This window comes from Ambystoma mexicanum, chromosome 2q (assembly GCF_040938575.1).
Source record: "Ambystoma mexicanum isolate Mex_15411 chromosome 2q, UKY_AmexF1_1, whole genome shotgun sequence".
NCBI classification, from domain to species: domain Eukaryota; kingdom Metazoa; phylum Chordata; class Amphibia; order Caudata; family Ambystomatidae; genus Ambystoma; species Ambystoma mexicanum.
The window spans coordinates 1,202,628,384-1,202,644,629 of NC_090924.1; the positions used below are offsets into that span (position 1 = coordinate 1,202,628,384).

Consider the following 16,246-nt stretch of genomic DNA (forward strand, 5'->3'; position numbering starts at 1 on the left):
AGTTATTAGCCATTAAATCTGCCTTCAAGGCTTGGCAGCACTATCTTCTCTGTGCCAGGCATACCATTACTGTGATCACCGATCACCGGAACTTACAGTATTTAAAAACAGCCAAGGCCCAATCGTCACGTCAACTCCGATGGGCATTGTGTCATGATGCCTACCTCCAAGGAGCCAGGTCCGACCCAGTGACCCCAGAGGCAGGCATCATTTCCCCCAGGGGAGTGCCAGCGGGCCCAAGCTGGGGCCCTTTGGACACAGTCCTGGCGCCTAAGGCGCCAGGCTCATGTTGGACCTCTGTCCTGGTGCCTTAGGCGCCAGGCTCATAAAGCTAGACATGTGTTCAAGTGTTTTAATGTGCACTTACCTGATGCAGACCATGCTGCCACATCCAGGCCCTCTGGAGGCCTGAATGGAACTACTTTACCTGTGGGACTACTTTCCACCCGGGTGTGGTCGGGGAAGGATCATACCTGATCGGAGGAAAGATACACACTTGGGACTTCTTCCAAAGCTATTTAAACCACACCCGATCAGCAACTCACGCTTCGCGTTGTTCTGCTCCTCGCAGCTGGACGCTCACCGTGTCAGTTCCTGCATCTGGACTTCAGCCACGCCTGTCAGCATCCTGGGTCACCTGCAAAGGGAGATAAGAGACCTTACCAGCTAAATCTGCACCACGGAGACATCACCGACGATCCTGAAAGGTAAGACATTATTTTAAAAGCATTTCGTTACGATCGCTGCAGCCCTGCATTTCACTCACCTTTCCTGGGTTCCTCCATCTTCAGCAGCGATCATCCGGATACACAGCCACTTCCCAGAGCCTAGAGAAAAAGACAAGAATAAGAGGTGAGAGAAGGAAGGGAATAAGACTTACCTGTTGGGTCATTCCCATTTCATTTCGGGTCTTGCCGCTTCCAGGCATTTTCCGGACCCCGGCCCCTATGGGGAAAAAAGACAAAGACATTGAATGAGCATATGCAAAGACAGTTCCCGAGCGCTCATACAGAACTAACCTGCCGTTTACTGGAACTGGAACTGCACGTTTCACTTCGGGTCGGTGCCATATCTCCGGCATTCCGAACCCCGGCCCCTAAGGGGAAAAAAGACATAAGCATTAGCGCTTGCTGCAAAAAGACAATGAACATTATTATTAAGCTTGGACTTTTGAACTTGCAACAGAACTTTTACAGAGCCTTACCTGAATAGTCAAGCTTACCTGAACTCCCATCAATCCTCAATCCAGTGAAGTAACTGGGTTTCAACGCGCCCCTGCATCAGAAGCAGGATGGAGAGCTCATCCTTCCTGACCCTAAGGTGAGACTTCACGGGGAATTGTGGAAGGGTATCGTGGAGGGTTGGAAGAGAGTGGGAGGCTTGAGCATAACTCAGTCAGTAGGTAATACTCCCTTTTCACGCACAGGGGAATATTCCTGCGAGCCGGAGAAGCCAGAGTAGAGGGCCCTTCCTGTCCATCTTCAGAGTCCTGCGCTTCACCATAGAAGAAGCATCAGCACTCGAAGCCAGACCTGCGCCTCCGTGGGAATCAGGTGAGCGTTACACATTGTTCTTTGCTGAGTATGATTTCGTGATAACCTATCGACCAGGCTGTAAGAATGGTAAAGCAGACGCCTTATCCCGAATAGGGATGGGAGAGGCAGAAGTGAACCCAGAACTAGCACCTATAATTTCTGAACAAAGGATCCATGGCATGACTACTCTACAGACACTAGAGGACATTCAGGTAAAGATCCAGCAACTCTTTGATCCTACAGCCCTGCAGGTCTGGGTAAAGAAAGGCCCGGACTACTCTGTCACCAATGATCTGCCTTATTACCAAGGGCGGCTATTTCTGCCACACAAGGAACTACAAGAGCTACTAATTTCCCGTTATCATGATACCCTAATGGAGGGGCACCCAGGTATTGCAAAAACTGAAACTAAAATTAAAAGACAATTCTGGTGGCCCACCTGGCGAAAGGATATTAAATAATTTGTGGTGTCTTCTGGCATTTGCACCCAAAACAAAAGTCAAAAGAGAAAACCAGCTGGACTCTTACAACCTTTAGACATTCCGCCTACACCATGGCACACCTTATTGTTAGACTTTATTACCGATCTACCTCCTTGTAATGGGTTTAATACCATTCTAGTTATTGTGGATCTTTTTTCCAAGATGGCCCACTTTATTCCTTTAAAAGGACTACCTTCAGCCTCAATCCTGGCCAAAGAATTCCTCGAAAACATTGTTCGCATACATGGATTTCCATCCGTGTTGGTCTCTGACCGGGGCAGTCAATTAATTTCACATTTTTGGAAGAAATGTTGTCAATTGGGGCAAATCGACGTGAGATTATCGACCAGTCACCACCCCCAGACCGATGGTCAAACGGAGAGGACCAACCACACTCTTGAACAATACCTGCGTTGTATGTTACATCAGACTGAGAGTAATTGGAAGGACATTCTTTGGATCGCCGAATATGCATACAATAATTCAGTACATTCTGGAACTGGACAAAGTCCCTTTTATACCCTATATGGGCACCACCCTCAAACCTCAGACCTTGACTCACACCAACACTTAGAAATGCCCGCAGTGGACCATCTACACGCTACGATTACACAAGCCTTTAAGGAGGCAACCGCACATTTAGAACAGGCGAAGGAGAAATATAAGAAAGATGCTGATCGGCATAGAAGTGATACTCCAGAGTACCAGATAGGGGACCAAGTATGGTTGGCCACAAAACACATACCTCTCAAGGGAACGTGGACCTTTAACCCTAGATATTTGGGACCTTACTCTATTAAGGCCATTAACAACCCGGTGGCCGTCAAGTTGGACTTACTTGCTAATATGCAAATTCACCTCGTCTTTCATGTGTCACTTTTGAAGCCAGTGAAACCAGGGATAAGACTAACCAAGCCACCAGACCCCATCCTTATAGACGGGGAACCCGAATTTGAAATTTAGAACATCCTGGACTCCAAGATGGTGAAGTCAAACCTTTTTTATTTAATCGACTGGAAGGGTTACAGACCACAGGAAAGGTCTTGGGAACCTAGTGACAACGTGCATGCACCTCGATTGGTGAAAAGATTCCACCGAAATTTCCCAGACAAACCAAAACCATGGGGAAGAACGACTTTAGGAGGGGCCTTGGGGGGGGAGTGCTGTCATGATGCCTACCCCCCGGGAACCAGATCAGGTCCAGCAACCCCAGAAGCAGGAATCAAGTTATTTTGAGCAAGCCCAAAAACCCCTGCTAGGGCCTGGTTGGGTGCGGTCCTGGCACCTATGGCGCCAGGCTCATATGGAGAGTCAGTCCTGGTGCCATAGGTGCCAGGCTAATAGAGTAGAACTTACCTGATGCAGACCATGCTGCACGCTTACCTGATGCAGACCATGTTGCAGTGCTCCAAGCCAAATGAGGCTTGGAAGGGACTATTTTAGCTAGGGACTATTTTTTACTCGGGTGGGGCTGGGGAGGAATACTTACCTGGGACTACTTTGGAGGCTATTTAAACCACGCCCGAAGAGCAGCACACGCTTCGCGTTATTCTGCATCCAGCAGTGTAACCCTCACTGTGTCTGCAAGCCTGCATCCAGTCTTCTGCCACGCCTGCCTCGAGTCTGCAGCTCCTAGAAAAAGGGAGGAACAGAAGGAGAAGAGGTTAGAATAAGAGCAAAACTTTTGATCCTTACCTGAATTCCGGATCCACCGCGCCTTCGAGCTGGAAGAAAGAAGCAATTTACGCACGCCGCTCGCCTGCTGCAGCGCCGCGCTGAACTCGCAACATCCTCACGATCCACCGCATCCTTCTGCACGTTCCCGCCGCACTCTGGCACCTAAGGGGAACACAAGAACAGCAAAGGTGAGCCAAGGGAATAAACAGAGGCAATAGTAACTACCCCCATTGACTTACCTGATTACCGCCGGGGGTACTATTCCTCTTCACAGGTCGGCGCAGTCTCCATTGCATCGTCGCCGTACCCCGGCCCCTACCTTACCTGAACTTCGTCAGCTACCAGAAGGAACTCTTCGCTGGGGTCAAGCTGCAAACTGCAAGGAAAAAAGAGTGAAAGTCAGACATGTGAACTCTTACGAACTAAATACTTTTCGGAGTCAATATTGTTCTGGAACTCCCAAATTCCTCCAAGCCAGTAAAGCAACTGGTTATCAAAGCGCCCCTGTGCTCAATGCAGGATGGAGAGCTCATCTTTTCAAACCATCAGGTGAGACTATAAGAGGGGACATCAAAGGTGATCTGTGGGGAGAACAGCGGGGGTGGGGGGATTTACGCTCAACCCCACTGGTGGTTAATTCCCTTTCTCCATTTACAGAAGAATATTCGTACGGGCCAAGCAAACAAAGCTAGGTGGGCCAGTCCAGTCCGTCATCCCAGCAAGAATGTTCAGGGTTTTGGCATGCACAAAGGTTTTGTGGCCATTTTGCTGTTTCTGGCCCCATCATAACAGAGTGATGCAGCATGGCAGAGCCAAAGTGGGTCAAAACATCCCACGCTACTACTACCTCGAAACACCACTCGTCTAATCCCTCTGCTTTTTTTCTCCTCCCTCATTCCTACTACTCCTTGACACTACTATCTCTCTGCTACTACTACCTCCCCGATCTTACCTCTACTTTTACTTCACTATCACTTCTTACTATTACTGCCTCTCTACTACCACTACCATTCCTTGCTACCACTACTCTGCCTTTACTGCTACTACCAGTATCACTCTAGTACTACTACTACTACTTTTCTACCTCTTCTCTCTAGTGTAATCTTTACGGCTGCTACTCTCGTTATGTCTTACTACTATGATTGCATCTCCCTCCCACTACTACTCTGCTACTCCTACTACCACCAACTTCCAACTAACACTGCCTCCTCTCTCCTCCTACAACTACTACACTACTCCCAATACAACAACCACTATCTCTCCTACTCATACTCTATCCCAAATTCGCTCACTATTTACTCTCATGCACAACCACTCCACAGACATATCTCTCCAGTATTCCTTCTGCACTCTCCCCCTCTTGCCTCTTGAACATCCTCATCCACCTCCTGTCTTCATTTAACCAACCCACACAGAACAAATCACAGGCTTACCTTAAATATCACACCCCATCCCAGATTGGCCCAGTCACCCCACCAATCACTTAACTTACTTCCAGGTGGTTTAAGGAGGGAGGGCTTCAGGAGGGCTTATACAGGATTGTAAGCCCTGCCCCTGTCCTGCCACATTTATAACATGGGCAGTGTATCAGCCCATAGGGAACTTCTGTTCATTTCTGGCAGGCACATTATTAATACATGATTCCCAGTTGGGCTACTAGATTGGGCATGTGTATGGCCTTTCTGTAGGCCTTTCATTATTAAAATTGCTTTAAAGTGAGGCAAGATGCATTTGTGCCACTGGGAGGGATCAGGGTGTAGGGGGGACAGTGAGAAGGACACAGTGCCGTCGAACAGGACCTAATTTTAATATAACCAATTATAGTATATCTACATAATATAGCCATAGGCATGAAAAGCTTTACTATTTGTGCATAGATGTCAGTAATTGTAGGTAGAAGGGAAGGCCTGTGCGGTAAATACGGCATTGCATGCACTAGGCCCAAATTCATGAAACCGCAGAAATCCCCAGCCATGCCCTAGCTCGCAGGAGGACAGCTCCCACTCCAAATGCCACAAGGTCTATTCATTGTTCTAACAGTGTTGCCAATATGTGATTTGTACCGAAGGGGAATGTGGCCTACAAGGCCGCGATCAGAGGCCGGCGTCTGGTGTGCATGTTATCTCACACTGGCCAAAGCATGACCTGGCTCGTTCCCGGGTGACCATGAGTTATGGCCCATATAACTTACTAAACCTTAAGATCCCCGAATTCCATAGCACCAGGTGCCCTTTGACCACCAACCCCAAAGTAACAAGTCCTAAAACGTTCAAAGAGGATGGACAGGGCATATCGTTGAAGCAACAATCTTGTGATTTGTATTGGGAGGGATACATTATAGTTCAAAATGAGAGTGGAGACCTTGCAGCCAGATCATGTGGAGGGGATTGAGTGAAATAAGTGTGTGAAGGTTAGAGTGGCCCAGAACCTCCTTTGCGTCTGTTTTGAGGCCTGCCAAGTGCACAGCATGAGTGATAAAATATTTGTATGGTAGAAATATAATTCATTTGTTTTCAGACCTCCAACGTGAGAAGAAGATGAGCTCCTCAGCACCCACATGATGGAAGACGGATGGTCTGGGCTGAGACCAATAGAGCAGAACCCCCTATGGGTAAAGGTGGAACATTTATGTTTGTTTGTTTGTTTATTTATTTGCAATGCACACCAAACCCGGAGGTATCAGGACGCAACAACAAGAATATTTTAAGCTTACATGGTTACAGAAAAAACAATATAGCAATTTACAAAAATACACAGTTCATACATTAATATACAAGATAATATAACAAAGCTATATGTACAGGAGTGCACAGTATTCAAAGGTAGTTGCTTAGGATGGTAGAGTGACTGGGGAACCTTTGGCTGGATATCAGTTTTTAGCCAGTTGATACTATTTTTTCTGAATTGTGGATAGGTTTGATCTGCCCTGAGGAGAGGTGGAAGAGAGTTCCACAGTTGGGCAGCTTTGACAGGGAAGCTGTTGCCGCCAAGTGTTACTCGTTTGAAGGGGGGGGTGACTGTCAAGGAATTAGTGTAAGCTGTTCTAGTTGGTTGGGTGGGTTATAGGGTCCATCCAATCAGCCACACAGGTTTTTACTGTATGTTGTTGCGTCATTTTGACGCTGTGTACCTTTAAACGTTTCTGCTTGTACTTCTATTCGGCAGAACGTTCTTAGCAGCAGAGTTCTTTGCTGTTGCTCTCATCTCTTTGTGAAATTAAAACTTGTTATCCTTACATGATCAACTTGGGCCTTTCTTCCCTAGTGTGTTGTATTATCTCTGATAGGACCATTTAGGGGCGTGCCTTCAGTTTCTTGATCGTAGGCTCCAGCAGAGACCCTCTGCTGGAGCTGAGCTCTTTCTGGGATGACGCACAGGTTGCAAGTGTTCCCTGCCACATCCATCATTGTTCTGGCCGGCCCCCTCTTCATTGCCTATTGAGGAGAGGCACAAGAAATGAAATGTCTGGGGACATTGTTCTTTTTCTTAGATTTATCTGAATACCTCAAGTTGGGACAAGAGAGGCCATTGGTGGAGGGCATCTGCTAGTTTCACTTGAATTACCAGGTGTCCTAAGCCATGTTTATCTACAATTGTATACCTTTAACAAACCTAGTGAAATACGTGGAAATGAAAATAATGCACATGAAAGTTAAGACTATCAAACATACAACACAGCTTTTGAAATAACAGTGGAGGTATCAGTGTGTCCTTAAATATAATTTCATAAGTTAGGGAGAAGTGTAACATGCCTATCACACTAAGAAAGGGATTCTGTTCTATAATTTTTTTATTGTGTATTTATGATGTACCTATAGAGCAAAAGGTGTTTCAAGGTGCAACAAGACAAAAGGTGGTTGTGGGGGAACAGGGGTGAAGAAAAACAAAAACGTCCCTACTAGGCCTCATGTCATTCAGATGGTGAAAGTGCAGTAAAAGAAGAGCGAGAGGAGGTAGAAAAAGAGCCCATTGGTTAGGCGAGTGCTAAGGGAGGACAGTTGGACAAGTGCCAGGGGAATGCAGAAAGTGCAGGGGAAAGAAGGTCCATGTGCTAAGAGCAAGGGATATGTGCAGGCCCAGCCAGGCTACTGTGTGGTGGAGGGGAAACGGAAGGGAAAGTGCAGGTTGGGGGGTGTTCAGGGGAGAACAAGTACAGGGATAGACTGGTCGAGGAGGTCCTGGTGCCCTGTAACATTTAGAAAGAACCAGACAGCCAGTCAAAAAGAGGCAGAAGGGCACATTAGCAGGGGAGGGGGAGAGGGAAGGAGGAAGAGGAAAGGAGGATCTTGAGGAGCTTTGAGAACTTAAGGAGATCCAGCTCAAGTATGAGATGGTCAGGGAGGCCTTTCCAGAGGGAGGCACCCACCGAGGAAAGAGACCTACCCCCCGCCCTCACTCTCTGCTTGGAAAAACATCCGATCTGCAGAGAGTTGGAGCTAGAAGATTGAAGGGCTGTAGCAGGGATGTATTTAGGGAGAGTGAGTTGGATGTAGGATGTCCCGGGTCCCAGAAAGACTTGTGGATGATGCAGGGGGTCTTGCACTTGATCCTCTCAGCAATCGGGAGCCAATGGAGAGATTTTAGGGCTGGAGAGATGCGGTCCATGGCCTTGAGGCCAATGATTAGTCTTGCAGTCCTATTCTGATGATGGAAAGATGGGAACACACTGCTATACAGATAGAAGGGATTTTATAATCATTTTGCCATGTCATACCTTGATGTTGCCAACCCTATTATAAAAAAGAGCATAGACACATACATTATTATTTGTTCATATTATAGATAATCTTCTGTAATATAGGGTTTAAAACCAACAACTAATGAAAAGGTTAATTGAACAAATAAATGTAGTAATGTAACCAGTGTTATTTTGCGGAGATTTTTTTTATTGATCAGCAACTCTTTGTCTTAAATATTTTAGAATATGTTTCTGCATTTAAATCCAGCCCTTGCAATCATTTGAATGCATTACGATAATGCTGATCTACTGTGTTATTCTATGTATCTACCTGGGACAAACTAAGTTGTATTACCAGTATATAAATCCCAATATTACACATCAAATATATTGCCACTGGAGAAAAAGGGGAAAAGACACAACTGAGAAAAACAATGCACCTAAATCATAACATTTTGTCAATGCACTCCAAACTGTACATTTTAATTAATTAATGAAAATTACACATATACCTGGTAAATATGCAAATAATGTTGACTATAATCATATGGAACTGTTACTGTGCATGTGCATGAATATTCACATTTGTTTTGATAGTGCTACATATTCAACTGAAGGAAAACACAAATCACACAAATATTAGTCTTCCACTTATGTGTTCAGAGATTTGCACCGGGCGAAGGGGGTTCAGCCAATCAGGTGGTTGGATCAGCGAGCAACAATTCAAATTCTCCACCCATTGTTGCAGCCACTTGAGGCTTTTCTGCTGTTAGTGGCATCATTTCTTATTTTCTTGAATGTGTGGAGGCAACAGGGAGCTCTCCCTGTTGATTCCCCACCTCCCCATCTCCTGAAAACAAACCCAACCCCTTACCCACACCCTCCCTCCATCCCCACTTACCTGCTGCACTGGAGCTTTGTACTCCAGTCCTGGCGCTCCTCCCGTCTCTCGGACGCTGCCATAGAAATGGAAATGGGCCATCTTTTTTTTTCTCCGGAGATAATCTCCAGAGGAAAGAATAAAACACATTTGCAACCCGGTTAAAGTCTGGGGTGAAAAAGTTGCTCCTGCCACACCCACCACCACCACGCTAACCCTCCCCTCTCTTTTGCATTTAGAGAAGTCACTGTAACCGAAGTCAAAGCTCTCCTCCAACACCTCAAACCATCCACATGCAAAGGCGACATTTACCCACCAAGCAACATTAAAGAATGGGCTGACTCCTTGGCCCCCATCATCACGACATTCATTAATGCCTCCTTCACTTCTGGTACTGTCCCATCTAGTCTAAAAGAAGCATGGCTCTGCCCCCTCCTTAAAAAGCCAACCCTTGATCCCTCTTCACCCAACAACTACGGACCCATTACTACCATCCCTTTCCTGCTTAAAATCCTAGATAAAACCACCCACAACCAAATCCAGCATTTCATTCAAACCAACTCCATTCTAGGCAAAAGACAATCTGGATTCCGCAAAGGCCATGGTACCGAAACGGCCCACTTAGATCTAAAAAAACAAATAACAAAGATAATGCACAATGGTGAACCGGCTCTCCTACTACTATTGGACCTATCAGCCTCGTTTGACCTTGTCGATCACAAAACACTCACCTCCCATTTGACCAATGCAGCCCACTTCTCTAAACAGGCCTCCTCATGGATAACCTCCTTCCTAGAAGGTCGAGCTATGAAAGTCTTCTCAGACTCTGCAAATGTTGTCCCCACCACCATCCACTGCGTTGTTCCACAGGGTTCATGCACTGCGCCCACCCACTACAACCTATTTACCCCTTTTCGACAAACTGGACTCCTTCGGCATAGCTTACACAAACTATGCCGATGACACACAGGTTCTCCTTCCCCTCTCCGGATCATATGACAATGATTCTACAGCCCTTCTCCAAATATACTCCACCATCCAAGCATGGATGGCAGCAAATGGGCCATGCCTCAATGGAGACAAAACTGAGATCATTCTCCTAATACTAGACAAAATGAATCAAAAATACTGCAACTTCCTTATAAAAAACACCACCATCCCCGTCTCTTCGTCAGTGAAGACCCTCAGGGTCTACCTTGATTCCACACTATCCATGAACAGACAGGTCTGTGCCATCACCTCCGCCTCTGCCCGCACCACCAAACGTATGAACACCATCAACTCATTCCTCTCCAACCAAAACTGTCTCTCTGCTGCTAGAGCCACCATTGGGGCTAAGCTTGATTACTGCAATGTTCTCCTTGCAAGCACCTCAGCTAAAAACATACACTGGCTCCAAACACTCCAGAACAATGCGCTCAGGGCAGCACTCAACATCCCCAAAAGAAATCACACATCACACAAGCCAGAGAGATGCCCAATGGCTCCCGGTTAAGGAAATAATTACATTCAAGACTCTTACCTTAACGGACAAATGTCTTAGCCTTTCTGCCGTCCCCCTACCTATCCGAAACCATCCAGAAAGACACCTCCACAAGGCCTAGAAGAACGCACAACACTAACTAACTGCACAACTCGCACATCAAAAGAGCCAAAGCAGGAGGTCTAGGCTTTCCATACTTAGTGCCCAAACTTTGGAACACGCTGCCCCACGCTCTAAGAGCCGAAACCTCCCTCGTCAGCTTCCGCAAAAACCTCAAAACCACACTTTTCAACAACACACTCAACCTCACCTCAGACCCTTTCACCATTGTGTTGACTGTAACTAAGTATGTATAACCTTAACGGACTGTTTTTGTACTCCAGCATGTCCAAAGCGTGTCTCTGTAAACTGTTATACTCCATGTAACCAGATATGTTCACTGTAACAGCACCACGATGTGCCAGGGCTGCTTTGCGCTTCATAAATGTAAATAAATAAATAAATAAAACAGTGCAATGTTGTGCAAGTGTATTTTCACGGCGCTCTTCTGTGTGTTGCACTTCTCCCGTGCAGTCAACAGACTATAGATCCTATGTTCCATTGTATATAGTATTTAATGTTCGATTCATGCTGCTTCTACACACTGTAACACAAGGTGTTATTTTTACCCAGTGTGTCAATATGCACTGTATTGACAGCTGAGGGATTGCATTACAAAGCACCACAGATTATGCATAAGAATGACATATGAAAAAGGTATAGGCACATACATTCCAGTTTATCTTCAGGTCTTCCTCTTTCAAGAAGTGACAGATAGCAAACAATGTCTTTCAGTTGAATGACTTCAGGAGGCTGTATTGTATTGAGGGAAGACGATCGTGAAGAAGTTCCTTTGTTCATTTTGATGCCTAGAATAAAAACAATAAAAATGACTACTTTCATATACATCCTGAAAAATGCATATTTTTGACAAACAACCAGAACAACACACAACGCCCATATTGATACGCAGCTTTGGCAAAGACAAAACGGTTGGTATTTCCCGTCACTTATTGCATTTTACATGTATTGGAAATAATACATTTCATTCTTGAGCCGTACGTCTTTCACTGACGTGATTTTGGATCAGGTGCGGCACGCTTTCTACTGTTAGGAAAACCAGTCCATTACAGCGTGCCCAGGGTCGGAATGGGACATAAGATTGTCTCGAGCACCAATGAAAAAGCAGCCCGCAGTTGCAAATGGATATTCATTCCTTTTATTTATTTATTTTATTGTGTTTGGTCTACAAAAGTAATCTTTTCACAAAATACAAAAACAAGATAAAAGAATACAATCTTACCATTATTAAAACAGGAACATTTTACATTTCACAGTGTTGCATAATCATAAAACAGAAGTAAAAAAGATAAAAAATGAAATTCATTCAATGAAACCCAAGAAAACACATAAAAATGCATACAACCGCAAAATCAATTGACCGAGTTACCCCACATAAGCCTAAGCCAAAATATATCTGTCAGTGACTTCACCCAAGTACCGCAGCCTCTGCTGCTGAAAACCTGTACAAGTCAAAATAATGTGTTTAAGTGTTTCAACAGAGTTAGATTTGCAAAATCTACAATGGTTGTCCGTGATTGACTTTATTCTTCTTTGCAGGGTTGCAAACTGGGTCAGGGCGAAATCTCATGTATATGTCCCGTATCTTTGGGGAAGGAAATAGAGAAGTATACATAAGGTTAAACCCTCTGCTTTCTTCTAAACCTTGCATACTCTCCATATAGTGTTAAATTACAGGGTAGATCAGCGGTTTTAGCCCAATCAGCAGTGTACAATTTGAATGGGACAACTCCCAGCACATCCCTCAGCACTTCCTGAGAGGAACCAATCCTGGCGAGTATGCCACACATAGTGTGCTTAAACTGTGTCAGAGTTATGGCTGATTGCATTGTTGCCAATTCACCCAGAGGTTGATACAGGGAGTTAGTCGGGAGAGTCAACATTTTTGCGTATTCAGCCAACTTTATCCATAGGGCTCTCGCCGCCAGGGAGGTGAGGCCCAGCTCGTGTCTAACGTAACATTTGGCGCAGAATTTCCCAGGCCCATGGTTCTCTTCCATAGTTGTCCCTGTAGAAGATAAAGTGGTGCACCCAAGTCAAACGGGACTATAGCCAAACCATATAAAACTACTGGTTTGATGTTTTGCAGTTAAAACGTTATCAGGGGTACCAGAGAGAAGCGACACAGTTGGGAGTAAACTCGCTTCATCTTGACCAGTAGGGTAGTGAAGACCTCTTAAAAAGGGTAGTCCACACCCCCCTGGAAAGGTTGTTCGTAAGATTAAAGCCCAGGTACCTCATTGCTGTCACCCTTGGAATAGGTTGATCTCCCACCCTCGAGCAGTAAGTCTTGGGATTTCTCCTAGAAGAGAAGCCAACCACCCTAGATTTCTGGCCATTGAACTGGAGATTATTCTGAACTGCATAATAAAAAAATAATTGTAGTTTTCTGTGGGAGCCAATCATTGTTTTGTCGAAAAGAATAATATCATCAGCAAAGGCGAGCAGGTCTAGAACCAGATTGCCCATCTTGACTGAGTTGGTAGTGCCCGCCTCCCACAGACCTGCATATCAGACACGTACAGATTGAAGAGGGTCGGAGCGACCACACAGCCCTGCCTCCGCCCCGCATATGTGAGGACAGGGGCAGAATTTGTCCCGTACCTCGTCAACCTGACCCTCAAAGAAGATTCCCTAGGAAACGCTGCCAAGATCTGTATGATTGTCAGGGGACTTTCCACTCAAGGAGCTTCCTCCAAAGCAGACCATATCAAAGGAACTGGACAAGTCAATTGATGCCATATAGACAGTGTCCATTGACCCCTTTTGTACGGCTTCAGAGAGGTGTGATATGATTGTACCTTTTAGGGAAGTCCCCATACCCGAATGGAAGCCCACCTTGCAATTAGACAAAGCTTAAGATTTTTAACGTGGTGGGAAATGTCTCTCAGCAGTAGTGAGGCAACGATTTTACTAGAAGCATCAATCATAGTTCTTGGGGTCAGAGACATCACCCTGATTAAAAATGGGAATAATAATAGACTGCTTCCAGGAAGTGGTAATTTTGGTCAGCCTATAGATGTTCTTAAACAGGGTCAGAAAAAGGGCCCGCCACAGGTCCGGATCCTGCTTAAAAGCAGAGGCAGGATGTCATCCGGGACTGGGGCCGCTGGTCCACCTAACATCGCCCTCGTCCCAAGGACAGACCCCCATCCTGGTTACCCATATTTAAATCTGGGCAATCAAGCTCTGCAGTGGGTCATGCGTATTTATTCTGCAAATAGCCCAGCCAGATGTGATCTGCTATATCACAGCTTCTATCAATAACTGGGGCTTTGGAAGCGTGCCTGACCATTGACCAAAAGTTAGAAAAATTATGACCTGCCAGATATTTAATTATTGCCTGATATGTGCGCTTGTCTTTTGCTGTGGGTAATAGCCAGACCATAGTGGGCTTGGATGTTCTTTTTTGCAGCCACATACTACGTCATCGAGAGGGGAGTTGAACACAGGGCTTTCCTCTTATTACTCTTGGCTCGGGCAACTGAGACATGAAAATAGTTGAGACGCTTCCTACCGAGGTTGGGTTTACCGGTTGCTGCCAAAATAGACAAACATTGTTGGATTGTGGCGCCAAAGGAGTCCACACCCTTTGTTGATACTTGGTGTACCCTCAGTACTTAGCAATCGGGTATAGATGTTAATACATCTCTTACAGTTTAAAGCATTCCACTTAACTGACCAACCTCCTCTGTCTACCGAGACAAACAGAGAGGGCAGCTCTTTTGCGGAGTACTGCAATTCCAGGTTAAATCCTTTTGTGACACTGCTTCAATGGTAACGAAGGGGAAGCTCTTTGTTAAAATGTGAAGCACATTGTGCATTTTAAAGAATATGTATTCAGCAACACTGACCTGACCGTGCCTATGATCGCTTCTCATAATGCTCGTGTTGGAGGTGTACCACTACCAGGAAGACAGCACTGCCACACCCGAAGGACACTGCACGTGCACATCAAGGTCCTCACTTATTGTTCTGCTGAAACAAACAGACTAAGCCACTGGTACATGCCTCTTAATGAACCCTTCCAACAGGCAACAAGCAAAATAACTCTGCGCCTCTACAACTAACATACCTAACACAGATATCAAACAATAGAATGTTCCACCACCACAACCAAGTTACATGTCACTGTCCCAGACAATGCATTCTAGTAACACGACCCGCATGTGACTCCCTTTAGGACAAAAATGCATCTCTGCTCTCTTCGCAGAATGCCCAGAAGCAGACCTGCATGCAGAACTCGGGGCACATCCAGGCTGCATGAACAAGCAAAATAGCAAAGCTATTTAGCAATTCCCTCACTCTCTCTAACTTAACACTCCTTTTCAGATCCATCAGAGTGTTCAGAGACCATGCAAATGGCAGCACCAAAGGCATGATTCCCAGGAACATCACACACCATAAAATAGCATAATGTACCATAACAAAGTAACATAACATTAGTAACAGACATAGACAGACTTTCATTCACTGCGTTGTACAGAAGTAATTTTACTATGTCAATTAAAATCTGCATGGTAAAGGCAGGAGTTAACTACGGTGAGTTAGGATAAGCACTGCCTGATCTAGGGTGTGTGTTTAAGGGTTAGGCGGAGATGCATATGTTTTTATTGTTTTGTTTCCTAGTCAGAGTCACGTTTTGGTGGATGGGTGCAGGCAGGGGCGAGTTTGGGTGTGTGAATGAGAGCCAGAGGTGTCGTGAGTGAGTTGGATGGTACAGGTGGGTGGGGGGGGGGCGGGGGTTATATACCTGAAGTGGTATTCTCTGCTGTATGAGTGCTGGCAAGCAGAGTGAGCTATGGCAAAAATGGCTGAGCTATGGTGCATGGGTGGTGGTGGGTAGACGGCACATACAGTGAGTGGGTGCTAACAGGGTTTAGCTAGGGTGGATCTGGAAAAACACAATTGTATTTGCAGTAGAAACTTATGGAGCTGACAGTTTCAAATCAAGAAGGCATGGAATTAACGACAGGTCAAGGGAACCGTGGAATTCACTGTATGAATCAAAGAAGCAATGCTACTAACCGAAAATGGCGCACTGTAAGAGGATTCAATTCAACACTACAGCTAAGTCAATGCCTAGTCTGGGATACTGAATGGAAACCCTTATTGATATATCTTTATGTCCAGTTCATGCGTTCTGGATGACTACCCCTATATAACACCCCTCTCTTGGAATCCCCCTGACCCCACTGAGCCAATGAGTAGTTCTGTTTTGCAAGTTAAAAGGTTTATTTGATATTTTAAACAATAGATATATATATCACGCTTTATAATAATTTAATAATTGAATATCACACTGAATCTGAGCAGTAATCAATAATGGATAGTCTGGCACTAGCACCCTTCTTTATAATCAATGATGAGTGGTTATAGGATGGATAAGAT

General features: G+C 45.3%; 1 protein-coding gene across 1 annotated transcript in view; it reads right to left on the reverse strand.

Annotated features, from left to right (window-relative positions):
* The window catches only part of DGKB (diacylglycerol kinase beta), a 3,560,883-nt gene that overhangs the window by 2,907,826 nt on the left and 636,811 nt on the right, over positions 1-16,246 (reverse strand). The window contains exon 6 of the mRNA XM_069648599.1: positions 11,506-11,643. Within this exon, the coding sequence (XP_069504700.1) occupies positions 11,506-11,643 (138 nt within the window). The remainder of the gene's footprint in view (positions 1-11,505; positions 11,644-16,246) is intronic.